Genomic DNA, 24803 nt, shown 5'->3' on the forward strand with positions numbered 1-24803 from the left:
AGTTGACGAATTTTGAATAACGTCGTAATTAGTTAAACGAAGGAAACGCGTCGTCACGTTGTGAGAAACGAATGCAGCTTGATTGAATTTTGACACAGAAGTACGTAAGCCTGTCATAAGCGTTATTGCACCAGTCAGTTCATCACATCATCGTAAACTCTACATACATGACTCAAAGTGAGAAACTTGACAGAAAAAATTAACGTCAGCGCTAACTAATACCTCTCTGAAATTGAATATGAAAGATTAAAGGTTTGAGATGAAAGTCCCGGACGCTTTTCGCATCTCTTTCTTCTCTCTCTTTCGCCATCTCCCTTTTTCCCTTTTTGCAATTTTTGTTTCTCGGTTGCACGTGGCTAGGCTGATGAGATGAAAGCTGTGGAATCTCAACGGCAAAGCAGAGTACTACTAATTCTCTCTACCATTCCATTCAGCAGGCAACGACTTATTGTTAGCATGTGACGGTTACCGTGGGATGAGTTTTTCTTTGATCGTCTTTGTCGATTTGATGTTTTTCGCTGCTACAAAACTCCGCTAGAACCCTCCGCGAAGCCAGATACTACCAAGCGAACCTACATGAGTTCGGTAATGTGACCCATTCGTGTAATTTGAATCAGCCATTTCCAATTTTGCCAGCAACAATTTTTTACTCGAATTACTATATTCCGTCGGTATAAACTACGTTAAATACGTCAGGATTTATATCGGACTTCTTTTTTAGCTTTGCTTATCGAAAATCGTTACCAACCCCCCTCCCCTCATTTCTCTCGCTCTCTCTCCCTGCCCCCCCTCGCCCTCTGGAAGGTTTTAATTCCACGTGAAACAGATCGTGTATAACGTCAGTTGGAATGAAATATTTTCAACGCTAAAGCCCTGCTTGCCTTCGCGTGCATTTCTGTCAGACAGATTTGCATTCGAGCGATTTCCTCGCCCAGCAGTAACAGTTCACATGACATTTATAGTCCCGGTGCAATGCACTTACGTATACACCGCCTTCATAATTAAATAACTTGGTTCTTAAACCTTCCTCACGATGGAAATGAACCAGGATTACGTTTCAGACATATACTCATAATGGTGATTTTAAGTTTGTGTGAAACTTGCCGCAGAACTATTCCACACTGTTACATTGCATGAAAAACTTGAATTACTTCGTTCTACGTTCAGCGTTGAAATTCTGTTCCTATAATTTTTCTGTGTAGCTAACGTGTTTTCGTCATGAATTGTTCAACTTATCTTGTAACTTGAAAAATAGACCGAGACAGTTATGAACGGCGAAGTTTACAGGAGGCTGCTAAGTGCTAGGATTCATGAGATATCGTTCAAAAAATTGACAATTTATAGCGAAACGTCCAGTTTCACGAACAGCCAGTGTGTATAGGTGTAGGGTATATAATATTATACGTGCGTAGTGCTCCTTCCGGCATGATGATGCTCGAGGTAATTGTGAGGCACTTTAGGAAAGAGGCGAGGCCGACAGGCTGACAATATCGACAAACTGCAGCTGCAGCGCCAGAGAGCTGAAATGATACTAATGGTAAAAGCACCGCGGATATCTGCTCGGCTCTTGGAGGCAATAGTACAACACGCTACCTAGGACTAATTCATTAGGTTCTTATGCGTGACTTATTACCGACTTGGGTCTCTCGCAATCCTCTCCCGTCATGTAGATACGCCTTTCACGCACGCGGCACGTGAAGAAATATACCACCGGCTACGAGTCTGTCTATCCCATAGCTCAGCGAATATGTAGATACATCCACATACCGCTGAACGTTCTTACCTAGGTATCTTATACATCGTCAGGTAAGCATATTCCATGCTCGAGGCATTAATCCTGCAGCTGTTGCTCCATCGCACTTCCATGGATCCTTTCTACGTCCATCTAAATGATCAGTTCAGACGTGCCGGTACCTCCGGTCACATCTTCACCTGTCATTAGACACGTTGGGGAACCGAGTAGGTACTGTTTCATCGAACAACGGGCAATTTGTGGTAGCTGGGGTGGTGCTGGCTGTCACGTTTTCTTTTCCGCCCTCGGAGATGACCGTGTGTTTGACTCCTAGCGTGCGAGGAGAGGATGGCACGCGCGTTTGTGTGGTCCGGCAGCACGGCGATTGTCCTCGGCACGATCTCGGGGAGTCCGGCCAAACCTGGCATCGGTGAACACGTGAGGCGTAGTGAGTTATGGCACATTGTTCCGTGCCCGTATAGCCACACTGGCACGGACATCCAGAACACCAGGGCGCACAGAGAGGTGGTACATCATACCGAGGCCGGCTAGACGCTAACGAGCAACCCCTGGAGGCTGGCTGGCTTCCATATTCCAGCACAACACCGTCGTCATCAGGAGTGCCTCGGATAGTCATCCGAGGTTCAACGGTCCGTTGAATTCTATTATACGCTTCGGCAATACTATCGTATTACTTCGTTCCTCGATAGGGATCGCGTATCGCACGTCCGAAACTCCATGCAGGCAGAGCCTCCAGGCCCGACGATTGACTCGATAGCTGGTATTTCCTGACTGAAAATCTTTAAACATGTTTTCTGGCCACGATCAGTTTTCGGTTGATCACTCTGATCAACTCTCATCTTTCGTATTTCCAGCTTGCATGGGTTAGGTCTGATAATATGATTGGCTAAGGTCTCACGTAATATCATGTAGATGCAGGAAATCGATAGACCATAGCGTGGGTTGAGTATCCTCGTCAAGACAATGCAATATGCTCGTCGACGAGCGCCGTGCCGGTGCAGTCTACCTATGAAGGTTCAGTCAATTACGACAGCATAAAAATTCGAGGCACACAGTCATCGCGGAACCATTATCGTGAAAGAAACTCCTTCCATGTCGATGGAATGAGTACCGTTGCTCTTTTGTTTCGACGTTTGCGCCATTTACTGGAGCGTGGATGGACGTCGGGTAAATCATGGGCACATGCAGTATAGCCACCTACGGTGAAATCACGATTACTTCAACGGATCTACGAGGCTTTTTCTGTCACGTGAAACATCCGAGGGGAGGCCACACAGCCTGCCACTGAATTCGTACACGTCTCTCGGAGCCGTTGTTTTCTCCATCTTCGTATATCCCTTGCTTTCTTGAGTGTTATTCGATTCCGAAAAACGTCAAGAGGGACAGGACCTTCTTGGCCGTCCGTGACGCCCTTTCTTACACGCTGGAATGGTCCTCTCAGCCGAAGAAAGGCATATGGTTCGGGGTGAAGCAAGAAAAAGCCAATTATTTTAAGATCAACTTCCAAGGCCGAGACGTGGACGATATCACAACGGCCGCGGCCGTACCAAATTCACGGTGGCAAGGCTAATCACTGACGGACGTCTCTGCGAGAATCGGGGTCGTCCTTGTGTACAATTACCAACAATTACCAGTCTCTTTGACACACTGCACATGCGTAACTAGCTCTAGATTTTCCTAGCGCTGTATGTCACCACATTCACAGATAGAGATACCGATTGAGGCCACTGACTTTGTTGTTCCGAGAATAGAATTTTGTGATCAATCATAGCCAAGGTTATTTTCCCTCGTACGGTCCAAGATCCATGTGTCCAAAGGCAAAGTTACCTCACGATGTATTTTAAATTCGAGTGCATATCATCCAAGAAACCTGATTTCCGCTAATGTTGCAAGTCATTCGTCTGCTTTAAGATTCGTCTAGGCATGATCAATTAATGAGTCGGTACAGATTCGTTCATCACACTGACAATGTGTTAATTCAGCAAGAGTGTTATCTGGCGAAAGTTAGTAATTGAAAATGAATTAAGTTTGAAAAACTCAATCATCCTTTATCGATAGATGAAGCGGCAATAGGCAATCAGAAGTCAATTAAATTGAGTTTGGATCTTGTCCCCCCCATCCCTTGCTTCCACCTGCTGTGAATAACTTTCATTGAATTCGAATCGACAAACTTTCGAAGAATACTACTTGGCGCTTCCGAGCTGAAGCAGATATTCATTCCCCTTAACGGGGTAAAACTCTCCCCTTCTCCCATGTTCCGGAATGAATTAAGAAGATCGTTGTGTGCCAGCTGGATTTCACCGGCGTTTAAGTATGCGGATCTACAGGGTGGTGAAAATTATCGAACAATAGCTAAAAATGATTTTAGTTTTTCACGCAGAGCTCGAGGGTTGGAATGGGGAAAACCTTCAAAGTTGACAGGGAAAAAACTCACGATAAACAGTAATTGTCTAACACGAGATTTTATCAGTAATCATAGAAAATAACTGTTGTTCGAGTATGTCTTTGTACAAGCCTTCAAAAAGACATGCGTCAAAGTGCGAAAGTTGAAATTCGCATTCGTTCAATGTTCTCATTCACCTGGTACATCGCACTCGCAAAGGCATACCTACCAACTCTCCAGAATTCTAGGCTTCCGGATATTTTCAGCTTTTGAATTTTTGCCAGTTTAAAATGTGTCCTCTGCAGGGATAGGAGCTGTGGTAACATAGCATAAGGGATACGGTAGCCCGGTTACAAGCGAGTAGCAAGACTTAAGCCGTTTTAAGCTATGCAAAATATACCTACCGTAATTTGCTAGCCCCGTTGCACGGCTATAATTTTCGTAGTCCGCCGCTGCGCTGGTCCCAAACGTTGGAAAGCTCGTTCCGCGTTCGGGAAAACAGTGGAAAGTGTACACTAGAGAAAGAGAGAAAGCGAGGGAGATGTGGATGGTGAAGGAGCTAAAGAGAGAGACCGAAGTAGGCTTTTCGCATTGTTACAGTAATCGGGTCATTCTTCACTATGACGCGTTAAGCACGACCCCCTCTTCGTACGGTTCTACCCTGTTCCACAATGGCGCATCTCACATACACGTATTCGTATAGAAAAGAATGTACACGGTATTACATTTTTAACAGATAAAAATTGAAAAAAAGAACCCTCGTGGCGGTGGAGATTAAGCCCGGAAGTAATAAATCAAATGCAAATCTTGTTCTATATATATATATGTGTATTCCTGCCTACTTTAATTTGTACACATACATTCCCCTCGTACTGTTTGAAGGGATCTCACATACTATATTTACTTGTCGCGATAAAAGTTATGGTATATAAAGTATACCCGCAGTATATGGGACGCGTACAAAAAATTATGCCGTGTTTCCTTTTTAACTGCTTACAATTTTTGCGTTCGTTCGTTTTGTGCACAATACTTATGTATCCGAGTTCGCAATGTGACAAAGGAAAAAAAATTGGACCAAGATTGTATCACAAATTTCTCATGTTTTTTTACTTGTCAACACCAAGTTCTAATTTTTCTTATAGATAAACAAACGGCTATGTGACCTTTTTTGTGTATACATACGGTCAGATGCAAAAACATTTTCAATACATGGATATACAACATGAACAGTGGTAGCTAAAAAATTTTAATAGTCATTCGTGATAAAAATTGTCAATTTGGTGACACTTCACTTTTAGCAATAGTTTAATGGTCTTGTGGACATGTTCGATAATGGTTATTCGACCGTGGCATCCATCCATTCCAGGATTCCTCAGTGGCTTTATCTGCAACGATGTAAGAATTTGATTATAACTTCTTTCAAACTTCTACAACGAAACGGAATCTTCTTGTATGTAACAAACAGTATTCCCACGCTATATTTATAAGGGTATAAGGATCATGAAGTATTTTTAGTTTGTTCCTACTGCCGTGAGATTTACTGTAAGGACACTTAAAGCTCGTGGGTCGAGACAACCTCGCCTTGGCTTTAAGTGAATCATCGCCATCAGCAGTCGGAGTATGCTTATGCGCAGAAGTAAATGTATGGCGTTCAGGTCGGTGCGTCATATCGGAGTACAAAACATCGAGATGTAGTATGAAGTATGGCGCGGAAATAAATATTGGTTCAATGAAACATCCTGCGATTAAACCCTTTCGAACAGGATAAAGGCTTACCATGTGCGCTCGTCCAACGTACAAGATTTAGGTACGTGAATCCTGCACGTCTCCATTTGTCCACGTTCACCAAACCCTTTCACCCTTCATCCGATTCCTGATTACAATTTCTCTGCAACATGCAACACTCCCGTTCCGCTTGAGTCAATAAAGTGATTCACGGTAAATCACTGCATCACGATTCTCCTGGTTCCACGGCAGGGACGCAATGTTCACTGCGTACACTCTTACGGTGCGAAAAGGATCAGCATCATCGCGTCTGATGCTAGTCATGTGCTTTTGTTGCGAGGCCAGCCTTTAGTATTGAAATAATATTTGTTGATAGTGATGCTGATCTACGTACCAGGTTTGCGGTCGAGTTAAATGAGACTGCAAGACGCTGATAGTAAGAGACGGCGAGACAGGGAGTGAGAGAATGTCTTTTGTACCCACGACTGGTCGCCACTGGTTGGAAGTAGTTCGCACAATAGCTGATTAAGCCGCTTCTGAGGGCGCACAGCACGGTGTCCGAGCGATACCTCGACGCTTTGATCAAGATAGTCACTGGCAAACCGGTATAACGCGAGTTGCTATCCTATAACATGGTTTCGCAGACGGTAACTCAGAGGTTCGCCCGATCGTGACAACCTTGAACCTGATATTCTCAAGTGCCATTTTCCCTACGACTCGTTTACTTCCACAGACGCTTCAACTTCGTGTCGCTTCATACCAATGGACTTCTATTATGGCATGTCATGTCGTACTCCAAATATTCACAGTAAAAAATCTGTAGGTCCACAAAATGGGAATTCTTATCTTGTATGAAATCATCGATTAAGGCATTTCTTCGATTCCGGAATATTAACGAGTTTCCTCCTCGTGAATTCCCGCGGCGTACTCCACTTTCACTTCTTTATCCAAACGACGCCGATCATTCTACATTTGTTACGGCAAAATTTGCAATTCAACGAAATTGAAGTCCCACTCTTAAAGGCTGGGCTTCGAAATTCTCAATACTGATCATTGACGTTATATTTGATCCACTACACCGATGTCTGTTTAACAAGATCTACCGTACGCGTGATTAAACCGTAACCAATCGTGTACGGGAAAAACAAGAATGATCTTGACGAACACAATTGTACGGAGTGTGTTGAATCTGGATGTAATTTAAATTATGAGTCGAAACGAATCGGTTAATAGATGAGCTGTGTAGGCCTTCAACAATAACAATCCAAGCTTTTTCTTCTCCACAGCTACGGAACAATAGAGAATGCAATAAAGAGACGTACATGCAACATTTACCGTGTATGCGAATCAGGGTACAATGAATTCACAGTACTGATTCACCTTGTTGACACAAACCTCAACCACTCGAGGACTCCATATTCGTCTTCGCGAATAATTTACGTCAGCATGTGTTCAAATCGGGAAAGATTGTTTGCAGATGAAATTACAGCACCCTCGTAATTCTGCTGCACGAATCCTCACAATTTAAAAGAGCGTATAATCTATTCTTCATGTGACACGCCGAAATGCGCGATTATTTTTCGAAAAATATCAGATTCCGTCACGCAGCGGATGGGATAGAACTGTCACGTCATCTCGGAGTCGTTGCGCAAACGGGTCAAGCTTCGTCCCTCATCTCGTCCTTATTCTCCGCACGTGTCCTGCCTTTTTATTATTGACTGGCTTCGTGCCGTCGTTCATCTGGCCGGATGCTTTCCATCATAAACTAAGAAATAAACTGGTAACGCGATCGTACACGTTGGCATGTGTATCTGCGTGTTATATACAGGGTGTCCAGATATGGTGCAAGTCACATTTTACATTTTCAAGTTACAATCCCTACCACTAGGTCTGATCTAGGTGCTTTCGCACGGCTGCAAAGTTAGACTATAGGGAACGAAGACTTCGTACAAAGACCGATTTACTAAAAGTCACTATAAAGTTGGTTGTTTCGGAACGTATGAGAAATTATTAAAAAATTTTCGTGTCACTTCGCAATGTTGAAAATTATTGCCAATACATGTGAAAGCACAGATTGGTACCATCAAAAAAATTGTTAGTAGCTCCTAATACATCAAGTTCAGGAACTGTCAAGTGTACGGTGATTTGTATTATAAAGTAAACTGCGAAATTCAATCCCCATGTAAAGCATAATTCGAAATCTAAAAACCGCTGAAAGTACAAGTATCATACATGATGGGTAACCGTTTTCTGCCTGGTCGTTTGCCCGGAATGTGAACGGACGTGCCTCCGTAGAACGCGTGTTAGTATATAAACGACCAGTACATATTATAAACGTAGTGGCAGAACCTTGATAACGAGTTCGTGGACCGTGAACCCAGCGGATTTACGTAACGCGTTTCGCCGCGCTAATACGAGTATAAGCGCGAATTCAAGCACGAAGCGATGCGTCCCGGTCGCTTCGATTCAGGTTTAAATTTTCAAAGCTGTGTCGAAGATTACAGACGAAACAGTTTGCATTGATAAAACGCAAAATTTGCACATTTCATTGCTAAAGCAAAAGTATGCGTGACTTGCTGCAATGCATATACGTATATTAACGTCGATGAACTACGTATGTTAACTAACTAACCAGTTATATAATCTAATGACCTTGCCCTTGCCGAGACAGTGTTGAGGTGAGTCTCACGGCCACTGCACGGCCCCTCCACACCGCAAGCACCTGGTCACGGCTCGACCACGTGCCGAAGCACACGCTATGACGACGCACCTTCACTTTGCGACTTATGTGCCATTAATTTCGTGGTAACAATCTAACAACGAACTTGCCGCGTTTCACACCAAGAAATAATTACTGATACATTTTATTGCGTAACTCTGCGTTGGTAATGATTCTCAACTTTTCTTCCTGGTTGTTATCAATTCCATTTTTCACGTTTGCCGGTTTTTTGCGACAGCATCGGATGTCACGTGAACTTCTGTAATACTGATGAAAGGATTACAGTTCGTTGAGTTTGAATTAATATTGATAATAATTAAAAATAATAAGGAACGTATTTAATAATAAGTTGGTACCGTGATAGATTGTTGATATCAACTTCGGACTGCTGTATTGTTATATATGAGTGGATTGATAAATGGTTACGGACGAATGCTCTGTTGATGGGTGGTGGAAAATTCACTTATTTCAAATTGAAGGAAAGCTTGGGAGAGGGTAGAGAAAAGACAGAAGAAGGGTCATAAATTTTCCAGGATACGGACGTGGTAGGAAAAAATGCAGCTAAGTACTTGGAAGGTTGAACACAGCAGTAAGTATAGAAAACTGAAGGACCCAGTGATAGTTAGTAGAACACATTTGGAAACCAGATGTGTGGTTGTAAATTATCTTTTAAATGTTGCGAGGGTTTTGCGACGGAACATCTCTTTTAGTCCAAATTTGACGTAACCGAATTGAATGAGAGATTTTTTGCAGCTAAAAAGTTCGTCAAGCAGATCGTATCATTCCACGCGGTTTCATTCGTATTGATTTTCACGAAATACGTTTCGGTCATCTGTATTTTGTAGCCTCTACGAAGTGCGACAAAGTTTGCTCGTTAAAAAAATTGGCTTTCTATTTTTATGAGATAAATTTTTCTCGTTTATTGGAAGCTGAATGTACCGAAACTTTATAAACTGTGAGAATATTAGCAGGACATACGTGAGAGAACCGGAAATCGTAAAATTCTATCCGGTTAATTTCCGAACGGTCAAAATACCGTCAAAAGTTGGAAGGCTTCTGGGCTTCACGTTACCGTGACGACCAAATCCTCCAACTATTCGATTCCCTTTGACCGGTTGGTTTTTTCTCTCCAATAACGCAGTTATACAATGCTGTACATTCTCTGATCAGTACTCATTCGATGTATCTGAATAACATCAATAGAATTTTCATTTAAATTTCTCGTCTCGATTATTGCCCATTCATTTTTCACAAAAAACGGCAGCAGACCAGTCGTTTTGTTTTGAATCATTCAATGATTGCTTCAAACTTGATCATTGACGCCGAAAGCAATTTCAACTAAAATTAATCGTACATGTCTCATATAGGTTTTATATCTCTTGAAAGGATCCTGCAGTCAGCCTTCACCGACTAAATAAAATGTCACTCATTTTGACGATTATTAAAACCTACGCATCTCTGATGTGAATATATCGCAGTCAGCGCGATTCTACATGCAATGCTGAACCAAACTATCCAAAAACTATTTTATTCGTCACGTTAGCGTTATTTTCGCATCAAATAAAGCTTTCTCTGGATAGTTGGATTCGGTATTGAATGTAGAATTATGGTAACTGGGATATTTTCACATCCGTGATGCGTACGCTTTGATAATAGTGAAAATAAGTGACATTGAATGCGCTCAATAAATACTGACTACAGCATCCTTTGTGCAGAAACATGAATATCAATTTCATATTACTTGTAGAATCATCCATTTGTAATTAATTTTATATTTATTAATTTTTTTGCAAATTAATTCTTTCTTCACTTCACCGACCCATTACGGAGCGATTAATTTTTTTCAAAATAATTGCCCGATGAGTTAAATGGCCAAGATGACACCATTGATCGTGGAAGTAGTATTCAAAGAGGCAATCGTTTAAAAATAAAACTTGACTTAATAATCGCCTGTCCAACGTAGATATCCGCTAATAGATTACGTAATGGACATTGTCCGATAATTAAACTAAATGCTCGTACACGGCTGAACCGGCAAAATTTTTAGTCTATAGCACTGCAGCATCGCTGTCGTGACATTTCAACTCCGTGGCTTTGATAATTCTGACGTACCATCGCACTGCATGAATATTGTCGGATGTAATGACAGATAAACGATAAGTGCACACCGAACAACTCGTAACATAATTTTGTCAGTACCTACCGACGTTCATCATTAACTAACGTGGTGCCGAAAACTGTAATTACTCACGGACGCAACTGTGCAATGTAACTGTCAAAAGTCGAAGTACCTTGAATCATATTCTTTCACCACCCAAATCTGATAAATGGACTCACGCGATCTCATTTTCATTGCGTAATTAAAGATATAGATCACGTGCGAGAGGGATAAAAAATACAGTGCCTTTTCCCAAACACATTTATTATCAAATTCCCAACGCTCATGCAATATGTAGATTGTAGGTACAACCAAGATAAACTCTCTGGGCTTGTCGTAATACAGGTATAATTTGATTCGATTCATTTTCATTCGGTCCTGCACAGCCTGTTCATTCCGATGGTCAACATCGGCCACCTTCTTAGATTCAATCCCAATGTCAAAATAACACTTCTTTGCTTTGAAATACTCTTAACCTTCCAAAGTATCTAGATGGCTGCGACTCCGAGGCGGCATTAAAGCCAGGAAACTGGATTGAAAGGATTGCTTAGAGATACGAACGCAGCCTTCTTTCCCCACGTAGCTTTTCCAGAGTTTTTCTAATATCCCACCCTCTTTTTGTACCCTCTTTTTCTTACCTTTCACCATTTCAACCCTCCGGCTAATCGAATTCCACCATACGGTCTTGTCACTAACCACTACATCCTGTAAGACATCAACAGCGAACACAGAACTGCGGACACAGCTTACGTGAAACACGTCCTTTTTACCTACCTTCTCTTCTCTGAGACATCGTAGAAATCAATACTATTTTTATTCCGCCGTACCCTGTTTTCACCGAAAATCACCTTTCGAGTTGGATTAGAACGTATTTTACGCACCCAAAATTTACCCACAAACAATCGTTCGCAGTTATCCAGCGATCCCAGAATAATCCGCATAATCCAGCTGCTATTTACTAATACATCTCGGCATTGAAGTGAGAAACATTTCTTATTACGTGAAAGAAGCATATCAATCAACGCTGAACAGACGATCCACCGTGGCGAAAGATACTCTGTGTCATACGGTGCCTGATGTATGTCTCATAGCGGATGCTTGATTTTTGACTCTCATTTTTCTTCGCGGTTGGATAGTATCAAGTCACAGTTCTCTATTATAAACAAATGTCTCTTAGAAATGCGAAACAGACATTTCTTTGAGCGTACGCACACGTCTTCGTATTTTTTGTTCTGCGCACAGCGACGACGCGCGAGGATTATTAGCTGACAGTGACCGTCAGTGATCTGGTAACGTGACTTCATAGTCAATCAGTCTGGCAATGACAAATGAAGACTGTACGCTTTGATATTACTACATCGTGAACCAGCTAATGTCCTGCCTGTCGTTAATCTTAACCTGACCCAAGTTGACCTGACTTGACCGAAGGAACGAGTCCACTTGCCAGTATCAAAGGCAGTACCAATTTGATGTTAATTTAAATGAAACCAGCTCCGCGGGTGGTGGGATTTTGCTCGTAATTTGTTATAAAAGGGACCGAAGTACCGATTCCTAGAAATTGTATCAGCCGCATTACCTTTGTATAATATGCAAATCTTGAGACAAATTTCCAGCACCTTACGTACCCGCCCAAGAGGAAAGGGGCTTTCTGCTCAGGGCATAATCAAACCCGCGCAAAGACGCTGCGCCTCAGTTCCGTAACGCGCCTCAAGGTATCGCCGTAACGACGCACGAACGTCGAAACGCCAACCATACCTACACAGACTTGTTTAAAATATCTCCCTACCATGGGGTGATTTTATAATGAAACGAGACTGCTTTATTAAAACGAATTACTAACAGTCATACAGCTGATATTTCAATTTCGTTGATGAAATGGTTCGAAATTGCTCGTTCTTCTGGGTACCTTAAAAGGGTAATGCTGACTAATGAAATAATAAGCAATTATCAGAGATCGGTATAAATTTCTGCCACGCGAATTGTTCGCTTATTCTACACTCCTTTGGACACAGATCAACGTTTGCCAGTATTCTTAGAGCCCCAATACGTACACTTACGGAAAAGGCATTTTATGACTGAGAAGATGTTCTTTGAATACTCTGTGAAATGAGTATGAATTAGGTACGTAAACAATTGTACTACAATGTTCAACGTCTAGACGTTAGACAACCTACAGGATCAATATTCGCTTTTCATCTTAGCAGCAAAGTCTACAAGTATGTTTTCGTAGGTTGATAATATTTAGAGCCCAGCTCACATGACTTCCAATTTCCTTATCTCGTTTCAACTTATACGATTTCTTCCTAGTCTCAGAAAATACGTTTCAACGATACCGCGGCGAACATATAAACGTGGGATGACTCTCAGGAAGTGAAAGAGGACGAGTAGAATGTTCCGCTTAGTTACTTGCACGTCTTCTTCGTGATTGAAGAAATTTAAAATAACTCTTCCGGTGCACGTTATTGGTTGGGTTGATATCACTTACGTAAGCTTCTAGCTTTTCACAGAAGAAACCCTGCGGCAAGTGAACTGATGAGAAATTAGTAAAATTTTCACCGAAAGAGTCATTTCTATAAAGGTGCACATTTTTCAGAAATTAAATATCTGTGATAAAATTGAAATATCTTTACTGATTCGATCGTGTAATCTAAGAAATCAAGCTTCTTGTAGAAAATAATTGTGAAGTGAATTATTCTGAACCTCTGCACATTCACAGTCCGCTTGTCCAAACGGCGTTTGAATTTATGTTATTGTTGTTGTTTTTTTTTTTTTGTCAAGTATCCTGAAAACCGTCTTCTATCATCAATCCTTCTAGGTACGAGATCAAAGGTCTTATATAAAACAATGATCAAAATTACCGCCATCATGCGATAAGCTCCAGTCTTATACGTACAATGACTCGTATCTTTGAAACTCCATCCCTTACCACTCTATGTATATATATATATACCTTTTTGTGTTTGAGTGCGAAATGAATTTACCGAGTCAGGGAAGCGTAAAACCTTCGTTCGAGTATCACTTGAATTACGATCGGATTGCATCGAGTATTTTTATTTTTTTTTCATCTATTATACGAAATGTATATTCTGATAGGTTTTCTACAATCAAGGACTAACTTATAAATTTGTACAGTGTATTTAAAATGATTCATTAAAATCAACGAATTCCTTTGATGTCAAGAGGGGGCAGCTTACGCATCAATTACCTTCAAGAATTCATGAATGAAAAAATGTCCAAAAATACCATCCTACGCGTTGTTGTCGCAATCAAACGACGGGTAGGTATTTTAACAAGCAGCGCGAGGGCTTAAGCTGGATACTGAATACACGCGGTGAAAGTGAAATCGTAATTATAATGCCTTTGAATAATAATTCCTGCATATTCGCTCTTGTATACCAGTGAGCCCGCGTCGAGTACAGTTGTAATTAACATACAAGAATGACAATTTTTTTCCCCCCGCTTCAGTCTGTTGAATATTTGTTTTATTATAGTCAATTTTCTTCATGTATAAAGTTACATGCAGTTTGAATCTTGCAGTGGTAGCAATTTTTTATACAAATATCTAGTTGGGACTTTGCACAAGATACAACTTGATTTGTTTGCTATAGGTTTTTCAATCGTTAGAAATAATTCAATATCTACTAACAATTATGGGTACCCGTGCCTTTGCGCGTTGAAAAACAAATCGCTCGTCAATCAACTTCTTGGTTTAACAAAGTGGATTAACCATCATTTGATACATAAAACTTTAATACACCCAAGAAATTTCGCTCTACGATTCTAATAACTAAATTCTACGAATTATGTTTCAAAGTGTAAACTAATTTCGTATTTATACGAGACCGTACTTAAGATTACATGAGTCGCGTTTTTGACATAAACTTATACGGATAAGTTAATAATATACATATTCTAACGATAAGATAAGTGTCTCATAGGTATAGAGTATTGTTTTCAAGCCGTAGTTTTTAGCCTTTCTGAAAGGAAAGTTTAAAACCTGACAATAAGCTCTAATGTATACTAAACACATCACATTTGGCGTTTATCTAGCCCATAATTTCTAGTCTTATGCAACACGCTTGAAAAGAAGAAGTCTGGAAAAAACTCCAGACCCATTACCTAACAATGAAGCCTAGCTCCAATAAACCAAAACTTCGGTCACACCCATAAGAAAAAAAACCCCACCAATCATAACCGGCGTACGTAGTTGGTTTTAAAATATTAAAAAATATCATACAGAACGCGTTACATTCCGTAACTTTAAACATACATTGCCGAGGAAAAAAAATCTACAATTTCAACACCACGTTGAATTCATACTACTGTATCAGTTCCAAAATATATCGTTATTCAATTCAGTTCCAATAACTAACTCGTACGATTCCTTCAACTCTACCTATACAAAGATGGTGTTGACGTACAGTGCCGGTGAATTCTAATGCGATAAAGGAATGAAAAAAGATCACACCGAAGACCTCAGGCGAGATTCATCCGAGTCCTGTATGGGGAATTTTTACTACGGGTACTACGAACCGCAGTTGTCGTAGCTGTCCTCATGGTCGTCGGCAGTGCTCGATGGCAAAAGACAGGCGTAGAATTTAAGCGACCCAACAGATGTGCCGCTCGTTCGCGCGCGCACAGCAATATCGTTGATGGCGTGAGATTAATAAATAATCATTACGTGGCAATAAATAGCACGACGAGACTGTCCAGAGGCTACAGTTGGCCGTACCCTGCCGGAGTGTCTCTGATATTATTAATGGGCATTCATGGTTCGAGGACCGCACGTGGCGGCGACCGAGGTATATACGACTTTTATTCAAACACATCCACGTCTTATTCTTATTATTATTGTTGTTGTTGTTATTATTATTATTATTATTATTATCGTGCTTATCCGTATGAATTCACGTGTACATCACCTTACTACCTGCCTACGTACGAGACTAGTGCCGTATCGGAGCTTGCCGAGAGGATTTACTGCGCAGCCTATCGCTACTATGTATTTATACCACGTAGATACTGAATCTGCAAACATCGCATGGTTTTTATTCATTTCTCACCATGCCTACTTACGCGTGTATACGTCTTTCGTACTCCTCGCGCAGACAAGGATTCTCCGTCCTTCGAAATCGAATCCTTACACAGATTTTCTCCGGTGTTAAGAGTACCGGTTAGTTCGTTCGATAGCCGAAGCGAAAAGGCCGCGTGTTTCAGCGGCGGAAACCATCGATCAGTACAAAATTATGAACAGAAAACAATGCGTCGAAGGCTGTGGTGGACCAGAATGGCGTAACCTTCGAAAGATCAGGTATTCCTGTCATAAGGGTGTAAAAGGAATTTTAACATTGCACTCATATCCGTTTTTTGACCTGTGCCGCCATTATGGTGTTCGTTAAATGATTTGGAAATTCAATTTACGCCGTTCCAGCACTAAGTATTTGCGTCTTTTTCCATTTTTACAGTTTCATTTCAGCCGGAAGAGCTTAACATCATTTTTCAACTTTTGTTGCCTATGCAATTTTACCGTAATTTTTTTGAATTGTAATTATATGAGTTGGTCGTTCATAGAACACGCAAACAAATTTCGATAGTATTTCTTGGAACCGTAGCTCATTCCTCCTTAATTTATATTATATGTACATCAATTCGACTTCCTTAATTTCTCGCCCATTACAGGATAAACCTGTGTTATTTATTTAATTTAATTCTTACTCACTTGTGCGATTCTCTCCAATTTCGCAATGTGAAAAGATGCGATGGGAGGATGAGCCACTTGACGAAACCAGAGAAGAGATAAATGAGAGATCTTGAATCATGAATTGGGAAATGACTGTCGACCGAGAAAGAGAAAGAGAAAGGAAAAGAGCGAACTCGCTGCAGCCGTTGTTCAACGATTAGTCAAAGCGAATTCATTTGTCGTTTGTGAATTGTTGTACCAGGCAGAGATTGCTCTGGCATTATGCAAATTAACGCTTTCTGCGTTTGCCGGCTACAAACTGACCGCGCCAACTCCCATGGCAAACGGGCTTGTAACACCGCAACGTTCCAATCCCGCAAGGATCCTAATCGCACGATCTGAATGCGACAACGCTATTATACTCTAGTCGGCCTCGACTTCCTTCAGCCTCTAAAACGTGCGGAAAAAAAAACGAGCCGTGTTAGGTGGCGGAATTTTTGTCAGCCGATTCACTAGCGCTTGTAAAAAATGTGAATTTTACGCTTCGGTAAACTGGACGCACCAATTACTTCGAGGATAAGTTCTTGCTCGAGTGTACTTCGAAATGAGTACACACCCTTCTTCTTTGATCATTGCGAATTGTTTGAAATACAAATTCACAGAACAGTTAGTAGGTGTATAGGGTCGCTTTTGCGTACAGATTCCGATACCGACATTTTACCGACATTTTCAGCCGCCTCGAAACTCAGACGCAAACCCTTTTTTCCGACAATCTATCCGAAGGTAACGCAGAGCGTAAAACGGAAGATATTTACGATGATAGACAAAACCAACGAGAGTTGGGACATACCCGAAAAAAAGGTTTGTGTCTTAGCTGTAAACCCATTAAGAATATCGGTAAAATGTCGGTATCGGGATCTGTACGCAGAACCGAGCCTATATACATATACCTACTACAGTTTCTATCTGTTTTTCCTTTTCTTTGCCTTGCAGTACAAGGTTAACACCAATGATATACAAGGCGAAGGGATAGTTACGCCATGTATCGAATTTCATTTGGTGCTAATTATGCGTGATGGTTAATATTCAGTACAAGTAACGAAGCGAGAGTGCCCAACGCCAGGGAGCGAAGACCCAACAGGGTTTCATCCGCCTCTGAGGGCTGGGTATCACTTAGCTCTTATGTTCCCTCCTCGACTATACCCTGTAACGAATTTCCGGACGTTCACTGAGCTCTCTCTCTCTCCCCCCCCCCCCCTCCCCCTCCCCCTCCCCCCTTCCCTCTGACTAACTAATAATCCATGAATATCCGTCAAGAACATCTCACAACCCAACGATATAACATCAACCAATGTTTATGCAAATTGAACAAATCTCTCGTGAACCGGGTTCATATTAATTTCTAAGAATTTCCAATCCTGTTATACCAAACCTTTAATGTTTCTAGTACTTTTTCGGCATCTTACCACACTTCGTACGGTTTCACGATTCTAGGATTTCTTAGACATTGGTTGAGAAAACAAAAATGCATGGAACAAGGTACTCAGACACAAGTGAGAAGCTCGAAGCATCTCTATAAGCACCCTTATGTATATCTCGACTATGGGGTACAATTACCATACGGGTATACCTACCACACCATCCGGTTCAGCCATCTCAATCGGTTACACAACGCAATTCTAAGCGGATTGCTCCTGCATTGAATCGATTGGAACTGAGCCAGTGTTGAGATAGGCATGTGAAGGTACTCCGCAGGCATCGGTCTGGAGAAACTAACCTCGATCTTCGATCGATTTAACTACACCGACATCCTTTCGCTCACGATAGACATCTACAGAACAGGGTATCCTGAAGAAACGAGGCACAGCCGAGGAGTGGCGATCACGCTTTAGACAAACGAAAAAATAACAAGAAAGAAAGATAAAATAACTTCGTTCAGACTACCTTTTGTAGAATTAACAGTCGGAGCATTTTTGTGCACACAATTGAATAATGATAATAATCAGCGTTTAGTTATCGTGCAGAATTAAAGAATGAGTCGGGACTTTTATGAACATTACATTTTTTGTACAGCTGTTGTTTTCAGTTTCGCAACTCGTTGTCACGAGGTAATTATTTTCACGATCTTTCACGGTTGTAATTTACTGACGGTAATAAATCCATGATTTGTTATCGCAAAAACTTGATCTGCAGGTGAGTACCGAAACTCAGAGTGGGAATCTTATACCTACCTATATCCATATTTGCGTGAATTTCTAGATTCCTGAATATCATTGAAATCGTCCTAAAGCAAAGTTCAAGTGGTAGCTCAAGAATCTCTCAGCATTCTAGATCGAGTTTCGAAAGAAAAATGTTCCGGTTAATGAATATGCAATATCCTAATGAATACATAAAAGGAACTGCTGCACCGTGGGAAAGGTATAATAGCGGTACGAGTATTTATCACTATGGGCGCGACTATAATCTACGTGAAATCTACGTAGTTTTTAATGCTCGCACTCGACACGCAGTGCTGCTGACGCGTTAATCAAGGGCATCCGATCAACGGTTCACGCAACCACAAAAGTTTACGTATTTACAGGTAAGTCAGTGATTGCAGAGCTGTTTATTTAATCGATATACCTGCATACCGAACGTACAGCCACAGAATTCGAGCGATGAGGCGTTATTGCTTTACTTTCATTTTCAACTCTCGTTTCATTTACGTCGAACGTCACGCGAACATCTCGAATTCAGATCTCGACCTCTGCGGTAAAAACGGCAATTACCCGATCCTTAGTATGCAAAAAGATGTTTGGTTCAGTTTTGGAATTCCGTCGAGGTCTCGCACGTTGTCATTTATGTATTCAACCGCAGGCTGCGTCTCTCAGGTTGTTACGCAATTGGCAAGATACAATTTTTATTTACGCCCACCTTCCTAAACTGCGTAATAAGATAATTATTTCTCGGAATAAACCTGCGTAATTACTATATAGACACGAAATTTCTCACCTTCGATAATAATTAAATTTTGCATGTATTCTGACGTACAATTTCTTTTATGTTTCAGGTTCGTACAGCCATTCTCTAACTCACGTGCGGTGCGTTTTAACTGCCACGGGTCAGTTGGTATATTCTATCAGCACAGAGGGTTCGAATAATGGTAAAGAATTTCTCTCTTCTTTCGCATATATCAATTAGGTATCACATCACCCTAAACACCATGAAATTTTTTTTTACAAAAACTCACTACTCACCGCTGTATTAGTTTAACTCAACGGGTTCACATAGTTTGGAAGTAATTGAAGTAATGCACCTGTGGCAATAAAACATATCGCGTGTTGACGTAAATTAACCTTTTAACGGCGCGGAAATGTCAGTTCAAATCGACCATTTATTAGACGTGAAATTTATAAATAAGTTCAATGATCTTCTTAGCATCCTATATGCATAATCGTGACTCGTAATGTGATCCGTAACGGTTACCCCATATATGGGGTAAAAAAGAAAATGATGATGGAGTCTGTCAAATCCATTCCAAATGGTGAAAAAAAATTCCTCAATTATTTCAGATTTTTATTTCATTCCCCTATTCTCCCCGTTTAAGCGGGAAATTTCAAATTATTCAAAAATATGTTCATGCATTATATTTTGTACTGAATTTTATTTCAGTTATTCATAGGTAAAAAAATAATAAATAACTTCGAATATTCGGTGAGATTCATCGTCTTTTCATTGAATAAAATCGGTTTATCAATCAAACATAATCTGAAAAAGAATTTTGAAACTCTGAAACAAAATACTAGAATTCGTTTAGTCAGCACTGTAATGGAATAACCCACATGTCAACGCTACGTTATATCACAGTCGGTGACATGTAAATATTCAGGTTATTTTTTTTACTTAATCTGATCATTTGTCATCTTGAAAAAACACGAATTAATGTCGCACACGTTTCTCATGGAATACCCCATTTATGATTTTTCATTTTTCACTGAAAAGAAGATGAATCTCACAGAATATTCCAAAATATGGATTTTTTGACTACGAATAATCTTGAAATAAAATTCAGTACAAAATATAGCGAATGAGTATATTTTTGAGATAGTTTGAAACTTTCCGCTCAAACAAGGAGACTAGGGTATTGAAATAAAAATCTAAGAAAATGAAAGAATTTTTGTTTTGCCATTTGGAACCAATTCAACAGGCGCCATCTTGAATATTTTTATTCAACCCCATATAAGAACCACCTTAGTGATCAGTGTTGACTACAAAAAATAAAACGACACGTTATGTCTATTATATGTAGGTATGCCAATGCGAAACTTGTTAACGTCCACTTACACAATTTTACAGTCACGTGCACATACTTCGCACACAAGCAAATATATGTTTTGTTCTCAATCCCTTGGCCAGCAAGCGGCTTTCATTCGTCACAAAATAAAGCAACGACACAGACGTGCTTATTGAAATTAAACTGACTGTAGATTCATTTCGCTCACCTTACCTTTCCCCTTTTCATCTTGCAACAGTTAGTCGCAACGATGAGGATAAACATTACACCCTTAGTAGGCCAACGCAATTATTTTTCCCGACGGAAACGCTTTCAAATTATTCCGAGTCACGCAATAATTCCACGTCATTTTTACAATCTTGCAAGTCTAAATTAAATTGTAGCAGACTCTTAATCTATGACTTAGCTCAAAACAATTGATTGTCATGACTGTACAATGAATTAAAAAAATATTAGTACAAAATGTACATAGCATTGACCGTAGATACTGACAGCCGATTCGTGATGTTTCTACTTCCATGACCCTGGTGCGTGTTGGTCATAAACTTCCCCATAAGAATTCTGACCTTGACGTATATATGTACCCAGTTAATATCCTGTAATTCTGCATTCTGTAATTGGGCGTTTGCATGGAAAAAATCATAATTTTTTTATATTTGTTTAACGCAGAGGAACACTAAACAATTATATCGCCTTGTTTTTTCTGCAAAAAAGATCATTGTCGGTGTTACAAGCAATTAAATGTCACTGATTTTCTAACATACAGATATCCCTTAGCATGGGTGACGTCATATTGTTACTTCTAAGCCTTCTGTATTTTCGACAATGACCTAATTATTTTTGGCTCTTGTGTATAATATGCACATTAAATTTTTTTCGTGCAAAGAGCAAATTATTGCTTTATTCCGTGTCGCATTTCTGTAGCGGTGCTGATCTCCATATCGTGTCGTCCTCCGCCGACGCAGATACGCCTACCCATCTTTAGATTACTTTACCAGCCTCGATCACAGTGTCGCGTGTCGAACAAATAACTTCCAAGGTGTTTGCGGGTTACAGGGTCATTCAGGCTCTCATTCTACACCGAATATCCGCCTAGCATTAATCTCATATTGTTGGTTCAAACGTGTCAGCATTGCCACCCGTTACATTATATGAATACTCATAGTTTGATAAGTAGGACATCGTTACTTTCTTATTCATAAAATACTCAAATAAATTGCGCTTGATGGATTTAGTTTATTCTGTCTTATATCGATTCAGTTTAATGTTGTTCCAACACGGATAAAACGATCGTACCTCATTAAGTAGCAGAGAAAAGGTGAAACACATCATTCCTGTCCCACTTCGACCAATGTTCAAAAGATTTTACGATATCGCATGTGCTTCGCTAATTATTTACAGCATCGTTGCACAATGCAGGAGATGATTGTTGATTTCTCGGGTAGTTGTACAAAAGATGCTCGTAACCAAACCGCTTCATCCGCAGTGAACTTCCGACTAGTTTGATCAGAGTATGAACGCGATTTGACCGAAAATTAGAGTTAGGGCTTGGAGAACCGAAAAGGAGAACGTAATGAAAAAACTATTGTTAAAAAGTAGATATTTTCTAGAATTTTTTACTCCTAACACTCTCGGCTATCGGGAAATTGTCTTTTACCCTATGTGGAATCACTCGCATTGTTTTAACAAAATGCGATATCGTCGGCGTTGACAGGAAGACAGGAAGACGGAAAGTCCGGGCATGCTGGTGGACTTGAAGGATTGGAGGGAGCGAAAGAAGTGATGATGCTATCATCCAACCGATGCTTTTTCCTGCTTTGATACAAAACCGATTTTCTGCAAAGAACGTATATTGCCTGGACGCTTGTAGCTGAATTTAGTATTATAACCTCGATCCCCTCGACACCATTCGCCTTGTCAGCTTTATTGAGATAATTTTGGAAAATATGGATGAACCTGTGTCCGTGACGTCAAACAAATGACATAATACTAGGGTGAGAGAATTCGTCCTCGGCCATGCCAGCTTTGCCTTTTCTACGTCTCTCGGTTGGTTCCCTAAGCTTCTCTCCGCAATGCGCTACATCCTTCCAAATGTATATAATAGCTATTCTCGGTGTCATTCTCGCGTTTATACAATTCAAACAACTCCCGACCATTAATTCCAAGACTGCAGACCTCCGCGGATTGGTGATAATATTAAATACATTAATGAATAATGTATTTCACCACCGGCGGGGGAATATGTAATTTATGAAATCTCTTTGAATAAAGATGTCGTCTGGAAGTGTGCTAATGGATATTGCATTTGCGCCGTTCACATTTGAACCACCCATTCCCGTACTAACAACACAAACGAGCTCGTTCATTACTCTCGTTGGTCTCATTATCTACGTCACGCAGTTGACAACTTTGATGATTGATTAAATTGTCGATAATCAACCACAGCTTGGTTCGACGGTGAATTCCAATTCAGGTCCTATAAGCTTATCGTAAGCAGCACGGTGCTTTAAGTCCATCAATTATATATTGTGTAATTTGTTTCGTGACTTTCACGAATAGAAAACGGAGTGTTTTTTTTCTCTCATTGAACTCTCTGAACTCCACTTCCTTTTTCCCGTTGGTCGTTTCATTCGTGAACGAACACTCTCGTCAATAAAAATCTTCTTGCCAAACTTTATTCATACCCAACCCTACAATACATGCACGATGAACGTAATCCGCAAAACGGAAATTACGTGATATATTTATAACAACGTCTGTAACAGGCTGAGCGAATTTATATCCCCATTTGAAAACTGCTCAGTCCAATTAGCGATATTCTCGGAAATCAAATGAAATCCCTGAGCTTTTTAAAAGCTCTCTGCGATCTCACGATACACTTTAAATCCTAAAAATCATGGTTAAACATTTGCATCAGTGGTTAACGACTAGGCAGACATTGAACAGCGAAGATTGATGAGGTTACCGAAGCTGTATTTTAGTCCTGATGACATCTGGATCACCTACTTCGCATCACACGATTAAAGCGAATAACAAAGTTTGATCGGTGTGGTTGAATTAAGTTACTGGAACTTTTAATTGCCATGGTTGGTGTCGAGGCAATGATGGATCATTATAATCGCGCATAACCAGCTCCTGGCGAGTAATCGATTAATTAATTCCACCAGCCAGACGCGGTCGGATTCGCTCGCAATTACCGACTGCTGACAAACTGGGGCAAATGCATGGCATTAAGGTGCAAGGTGCCTCTTGAGAAGACGAGTCAGTGCGCCTGGAACCAGTTTGTCAGGGCGTAAGCTAGGTCGGTTGACTGCGAGTCCGTCTGTCCGTCGCGAAGTTGAAACGTTTTTTTCTTGCACATCGTGGATATCCTCTCTCCATGAAACTGGTCCAGACCAAGTCAACGACCCTGTACAGTCCATGATCCCAGTTCTAAAAACCGTACAGTACTTTGCAGAATTTCCTACTTATATGACACTTCAACGCTGTTCACATTCTTTCGCGATTCCGATACGCGATGCTTCAAAGCTACAAAAAACTCAGAGGTAGATTGTTTTTGGAAATTTCAATCGATAATTCCATTGTTTCTGAACAGACATGCGGAATACAGTTACATTCTTCTAAACATTTACGAAAATAATCACAGTTATATGAAATTCTCGAGATGAATATGGCTTTTTGATTTTCTACGGAGGATGGATACTTCTATAATGCCGAGTTGAATTTCCAGCAGTCTTTGGTTAGATACCTCCTAAAGACGAGGTTTTGATCAAGTCTTGTTATCGAATCTTGCTACGTACAGCAACCAATCTCACCTCATGATCACCGACCGTTCAATTTAGTGTGGCTATTAAGCATCTCACAAAAACTTGTACTCAATATCAATGAGAGAGGATACCATAAAGCCAATAAGGATCACGTGTTCGTATGCATTTGTGTGGTAGCGAGACAACGAGCCACGCTTTGAAGAACCAGAGTTCGAGGCGAGCAATGAACAAGAGCTACTACAAACGGAGGTGTGGAGGGTAACGGAAAGCTGGACACCGTCATGCCGCTTCAGTGCACTCGGAGTATAGGTTAAATGTAGGTTAATTGCAAAGTCGAGTCGTATA

General features: G+C 40.6%; 1 protein-coding gene across 5 annotated transcripts in view; it reads left to right on the forward strand.

Moving 5' to 3' along the window:
• Positions 1–24803, forward strand: part of LOC124187792 (CCR4-NOT transcription complex subunit 6-like) — a 478238-nt gene that overhangs the window by 381357 nt on the left and 72078 nt on the right. For 2 of the 5 annotated variants that reach the window (XM_046579966.1, XM_046579967.1), the window contains exon 4: positions 19468–19560. The exons of 2 other annotated variants lie outside the window; for them this stretch is intronic. In XM_046579966.1, coding sequence (XP_046435922.1) covers positions 19468–19560 — 93 coding nt within the window. Of the gene's footprint in view, positions 1–15470; positions 15541–19467; positions 19561–24803 lie in introns of those variants that run through there. One more of the 5 variants, XM_046579969.1, reaches the window with a different exon arrangement.

The sequence above is a fragment of the Neodiprion fabricii genome, chromosome 1 (assembly GCF_021155785.1).
Source record: "Neodiprion fabricii isolate iyNeoFabr1 chromosome 1, iyNeoFabr1.1, whole genome shotgun sequence".
Taxonomy (NCBI): domain Eukaryota; kingdom Metazoa; phylum Arthropoda; class Insecta; order Hymenoptera; family Diprionidae; genus Neodiprion; species Neodiprion fabricii.